A 6,000-nucleotide genomic window follows, 5' to 3' on the forward strand; every position below is an offset into this window, starting at 1 on the left:
TTCATATTTAAATACCACAAATAACTCTTACCCAAAGGAGGGCATGTATAGTTGAGTGGGTAAGAATTTTTCTAACTGCAAAATTATAAATCTTATTGCTTGTTCATAGGACAACCAGTTTTACAGAAGGCAATTTTTCTCCTCTAGCTTTCTGCTTAGGTACTGTAAAACCAAGTATCACTATTATCAGGTCACTTGCATCTTATCATGCTGATGAGAAATCTACAAAATCTGCATTTATTCTGTACGTATCTGAAAGTTGACCACTATGGAGATTCCAAAGATTGTGTTTGCAAGGCAAGTGAAGGTAGGTCTCCTAGGCAAAGGAAACAATATTGAGACTTTTGAGGAGCTACCTGATGATATCTATAATCCAAGAAAATAGTTAACCTAAAGACCTTTCGAGTTGGCTTGGAATGCGGTTTTGTCCTCTTAGTTTGAACTTGGATGTGTTTGAAGTAAAGGGAGTTAATATCATTTAAAAAATAATAATGATCCTAGAAGGAAGAAAACAAAAGAATCTGTAAGGTTTCCATCTCTGTCCCTCTAGTTTTGTGTTTCTCAGCTGGAGTTGGTCATCACCAAACCACAGATGCAGATAAGGCTCCTGCTGAGGCAGCCCCCTCTCCCTGGTGGTCCCTCTCTCTGGCAGTCCCATCTACAATGTGCAGGACTCCCCCTCTCTGGCAGGGCTGCTATACCATTGGTCTGTACACTCACTGGGCACTGGTAGACAAGTGCTTTGGTTATAAAAAGCAAACATCAAGCTCCTTCCATTCAAGCCAACCAACTCTGAAAAAGGCTTACTTCTTCCTGTTAGAGGAAGCAACCCCCAGAAGAATAATGAAAGCATCGTGTTACAACTGTGTGATGGGACCCTCTAGTACTCGCACTCTGCAGGCCAGCTCCCCTAGTCTAAATCACCTGCAACAACAGACTTGATAGGGCAGCCTTTGGGGAACTCCACTCTCATATCCAGGAGAGCTGTGGGTGACCATAGGACCATTTGGATTATGTATCTCAATGGGGTAGTTGAGTCCTCACAAACAGGTAACAGCTGTGAAGAATTCACTTCTGCTTGGACCTGGGCATCTACTCTTTTGGGATCCGCACAGCTACAGGGCGCCTCCTCAGCCCACACCTACAAGATAAAGTCAGTCGCTCATCCCCAACACTCTAAGAGCTAGTTCTTCTATGGTGAATACTGACCACACATCAGGCAGGGTTCAGTGAACAGTCATGGTCATGGGCTTAGACCTCTTTGATACCAAACTCTAACCAACTGGGTCAACCATAACAAAAAGTAAATGATGGAAATTTAACAGGTCCTGAACCCAGAATGGTGGCCTTTTTAGTGCCACACTCCCCTCAAGACAAACTTATTCGGGGTCAGTGGACACCTGGCTAGGCAGGTGAGAACATAATGATACAGGAGATAGAGTGTAGGTGAGATTACTCAGAGAGGGAGTTATGTTCCTGAAATTCTTGGTTAGAATAGGAAGAGAATTTTCTCAAAGAGAAAATATTATAAACGAACGTCAGACATCATGGTCACAATTCTATTCTCTCTGCATTAAATACTCTTTTGTGATTTAGCACAAATACTTTTTCCCCACAGGAAAGTACATTTAAAGCTAAAACACCCTTAAAGGAACCTCAGAATATTGCATATTTGTGAACTGAAAACTTGTTTTCCTAGAGAAAGAACTGACTTCATCTGTCAGTGCATCATTTAAATGGTTCTTCTGGCTGGTTATGAAATCAACTGAACTTTCAAACATTTTATTGGAAAAGAGAATCGCTTAGTCAACCCTCACCTCCAACCCTCCCAGTCTTCCTGTTGAGCAGTTGATTTATGCAAGGTTTAAGCAACTGGTGGACTGGTGCTTATACCGATGACCACCCTGTCCTTCCCTCAGAATAACAATCATCACATGTTAACTGTAATTATTTAACTGCCTGCCTGCTTCATCCCACCCCCACTAGAATGCAAACTTCACAGGAAAGGGGCTTTGATTTATCTGACATTATAGCCCCTGATAAGCACATAGTAGGCACTCATTAAATATACGTTGAATGAAGGAATAAGTAAAATGGCCGACTGGCAGATACTAATAAAGGATCTGTGAATGCAATGCCTTTAGAATAAAAGAAGTAATTGACGTCAAATGGGCCATTTAAGCTGGCAAAAGAGGAGGAACTTGCGTGGCAAAGTGTATTTGTAGTGACCTTGAGCATATGGAACCTACATTTTTAGGCTGGGACAGAAAGTTTTAATTCCTGTAAAACAGTTCCCTAAGTTCAACTTTGTGGGAAAACTTCTGGGGCCACGTGGCAATTCTCCGAAGCGTCTACAAGAAGAAACCTTGACAAAAATGTCCATCCTTGGAAAAGGCTCCATGAGAGACAGGCAAAAGAAGAAGAGTTGAGGAAAAGTGGAGAAGCAAAGTACTTCCACCTCAGTGATGATCTCCATGTTCTGACTGAAGTGTGTGCCCCACCCAGCAGAAGCCTATGCCCGGATGGGACATGTTCTGGAGGAAATCAAAAAGTTCCTCATTCCTGACTATAATGATGAAATCAGTAAGCACAGCTCCAGGAATTAACATATTTGAATAGTGGTCCAGAAAATGCAGTTGTACCAGTTGTTACCTTGCGTACAAGAGGGGTACCAACCCCAGCAATAACCAGGGGAAGGGGAGGAGTCACAGCCCAGCCAGTGGGAGTCGGGGTACTGCGAGAGACACCGACTTCCAGGGGAGTCCTTTCCACCCAAGGGCCAGTGAGTCGGGGAAGAGGACTTCTCACTCCCAGAGCAAGAGGAGTCCCCCCAACTGGGTACAGACCTCCACGACCGCCCCCAACACAAAAGACCTATGGAGATTATGACTATGATGATCGATACGGCACTGCTTATGATGAACAGAGTTATGATTCCTATGATAACAGCTGTAGCGCCCCAGCCCAAAGTGGTGCTGATTACTATGATTATGGACACCGATTCAGTGAAGAGACGTATGATTCCTAAGGGCCAGAGGAGTGGACTAACTCAAGACACAAGGCACCCTCGGCGAGGACAGCAAAGGGCGTCTACAAAGACCAGCCATACGGCAGATACTGACTGTACTGTCTGATGTTGTGACATAGCCAGTCTCCATCAGTCCTGTATACTGTTCAAAGTAATTGTTTTCTATGAACAATCCCTTTTTAAATAAATCAAAATGCTTAAAATCTGGAGAAAAATAAAAAAGCAGTCTCTGAGAATTCTGTACAATGAAGAAGTGATTCCATTTTACACCACACGCTATGGACTTAAAAAAGTCTCAACCCAAGGGGACTCTGGGCAGAATGACCCAGCAGAACTTAAACCAGAAAGAAATAAACCCTATGCATTGAAAGCCCCTGGATAGGAAGCCCCTTCAAATCCAGGAAAAGATGGTAAGTAGACACCAGAGCTAAAGGAGGCCCTCTAAATCAGCCCTTTTGTCAGCGGGTGATCAGTGCCCTCTCTGTGTTCCAGATTCCAAAGTGACAGCGCCACAGGTTAAAAATTCCCTTCCTATTCACAGCGTATTCCAGGTAACAACTGGATTTTTCATCTCTTACTAAGCAGCTCGCTGGCTTAAGTACCCCCCACGCAGTCCTTCCCCACGCGAGGTGAGAGGAGCATGGCGCCTAAGGGACGAGGATCCGAGGCTTGGGCTGACAGGCCGGCCGGCGACCTTGGCTTTCCGGGGCCCAGGCCAACTCGCGGCGCCTATCCCAGCGCCGCCCTCGCGCGGGGTGAAGGTGGAGACGGGAGAGGCTCGCCACACCTGGGGGTTTGCAGAGGCTCGGCATCCGGGCCGGGCGCTGGGGAGGGAGGTACGCCTCTCCCCGGGCGGCCAGGAAGCGGGGACGTGGGAGCCATACGAGCGGCGGGGGACTCACCTGCAGCAACACCGCCAGCAGGAAGCACAGGTACATCTGGTAGATGCCCATCTCGCCCACCGCCTGGAACGCCTCCTCCACCTCCATGGCCGGCCGCGCGCTCGGCCCCGGCCTAGCAGCCAGCTGGAGCCCGGCCCCGACACGCCCTCCCGCCGCCCCCGCTCCGGCGCGGCCCTCCCCTGCCGGCCCAGCGCGCGAGCTCGACGGCGCCCGGCACCGGCTTGGCCCCGCCAGCGAGGAGCAGGGCGCTGCGTGGGGGCGTGGGCGGGGCGGCGGGAGGTGCGTCTGCGCGGGTGGGGTCGGGGGTCGGGGGTCCGCGCGGGCTTGCGGGTCCGGGGCGGGATGCCAGGTACCCGGGCCTCTGGGCTTCCTGTTAAAGATTTTTTTCTGAGAGGGATGGGTTTGTGCGCGCCGCGCGAGAGGAAAGAGGAAGTGGGAAGTGGGCTTGGGCGTCGGCATCCTCTCTGATGGAGAAATACGGGAAGGGCAGCGGCGTCTAAGCCACAACCGCTGCTTCGGGGCGGGGGACGCGATGACTGTTGGGAGACCCGGTGACTGCTAGCATAATCTGCCCTTTTGTACCAATCAGTTAAATGCGGGAAGTGGGAATGGGTTCTAGATCCTTCGGAGAAGAGTGCTGTTCAACATTTCTTTCCATCCTGCTCTGTGCTAGCTATGTGGTCAGGCAACCAAATTCTTGCAAAACCCTGAGATACATTTGGTTATAGAAATATTCATGAGGTACGAAGGAAATACAAAAGATGAAAGATTAATTTGTGGGACAGGACGTGATGGCTGCCAAAGTGTTTGAAGGATAAACAGCAGTTTGAAGGGCTGGAAATGGAGAAAGATGCAGCAGGACCTAGGGACGCTGGTCACTTGCCTTAAGCCTCCTCATTTCTCCACCTCCTTAGATTGGTTTTAACAGCTGCATAGTATTCCATCGTCCAGTCCACGGCACCCAATACAATATTGAACAGAAGAGGTAACCAGCTAATGCTTTATCTAGCCTTTTACATCTAAGAGAGTGAGATAGGTCTATAATTTTCTTGTTACTGTTCTTGTCTGGATTTGGCTGTGAGATTATAGTAGTTTAGTAAAATGAGTTGGAAGTGTTTAGTAAAAACTCTTCTTTAAACCATCTGGACTTGGTTTGTTTGCAGGGGAACCTCTTTATTACAGAGATAGAGACATAGAGAGATTTATGTCACTTATTTTTATGACTTTTTGTTCTTGAATTACTTTTAGTTTTTTTTTCTAGAAGTGTTACTATTTTATCTAGTTTTTCTATTGTTTTTGGAATAAACTTATTCATCTTGTTCTCTTGGGGTTTTTTAAATCATGCTCTAGCTGTATTTAGGCCCCATTTTTTATTCTGAATATTATTCATTTTTGTTGTCCCATTCTTATCAGTCTTGCCAGAAGCTTGTCTACTTTATTATTTTTTGAGGAAACCAGTTTTTATTTTGTGATTTTTCTTTCTTATGTCTTTGTTTTCTATTTTACTGCTTACATGACTTGAAAGTTTAGCTTTTTGCTTTCAATTTTCCTTTTATAAGAATAATTATATATAAGACTATGCATTTCTCTCTAGGTGCTACTTTGCTCTATTCCATAAGTTTTGTCATGTGGTACTTACATTGTCTTTAGTTTTAAATATTCCATGACATTGTAATGTCCTCTCTACCCAAGGAGCTATTTGTTCATTTTTTTTAAGTTTTCAATTAAAGGTTGTTGCTATTTTTTAACCATCTTTTTATTGTTGATTACTAATTTAAATGCTTTGTGAACATAGATGATATTAAATCTTGGAAATTGAATTTTCTTGTGACCTAGTATGTGGTCATTTTAGAAAAGTGTACTGAATGTATTGAAAATACTCTCCATTTGTTTGGGTGCAAGGTTCTTTATACATTAGATCAACCTTATTAATTTTACCAAAGTAGTCTGTATTACTACTAAATTTTACTTTGCTGGATGTATCAGTTTTTAGTAAACGCGTCAAAATCTTACAAAATGGGGGCTTCCCTGGTGGCGCAGTGGTTGCACGTCTGCCTGCCGATGCAGGGG

The 6,000-nt window shown here is 45.4% G+C and overlaps 1 protein-coding gene, 1 long non-coding RNA gene and 1 pseudogene across 6 annotated transcripts in view; 2 read left to right on the forward strand and 1 right to left on the reverse strand.

Moving 5' to 3' along the window:
- SLC22A15 (solute carrier family 22 member 15) overlaps nucleotides 1–4,092 on the reverse strand; it is an 85,625-nt gene extending 81,533 nt beyond the window's left edge. For both annotated transcript variants that reach the window (XR_008617149.1, XM_024119648.3), the window contains exon 1: nucleotides 3,931–4,092. Coding sequence is in view for 1 of the 2 variants with exons in the window: in XM_024119648.3 (XP_023975416.1) it covers nucleotides 3,931–4,017 (87 nt within the window). In the remaining variant the exon portion in view is untranslated. The remainder of the gene's footprint in view (nucleotides 1–3,930) is intronic.
- On the forward strand, nucleotides 269–3,121 carry LOC102981063 (KH domain-containing, RNA-binding, signal transduction-associated protein 3-like; annotated as a pseudogene).
- The window catches only part of LOC114486196 (uncharacterized), a 37,372-nt gene continuing 35,193 nt past the window's right edge, over nucleotides 3,822–6,000 (forward strand). For 3 of the 4 annotated variants that reach the window (XR_008617152.1, XR_008617150.1, XR_003679532.2), the window contains exon 1: nucleotides 3,822–3,960. This is a non-coding gene — a long non-coding RNA (uncharacterized lncRNA). The remainder of the gene's footprint in view (nucleotides 3,961–6,000) is intronic. The other variant, XR_008617151.1, reaches the window with a different exon arrangement.

The sequence above is a fragment of the Physeter macrocephalus genome, chromosome 4 (assembly GCF_002837175.3).
Source record: "Physeter macrocephalus isolate SW-GA chromosome 4, ASM283717v5, whole genome shotgun sequence".
In the NCBI taxonomy this organism is placed as follows: Eukaryota; Metazoa; Chordata; class Mammalia; order Artiodactyla; family Physeteridae; genus Physeter; species Physeter macrocephalus.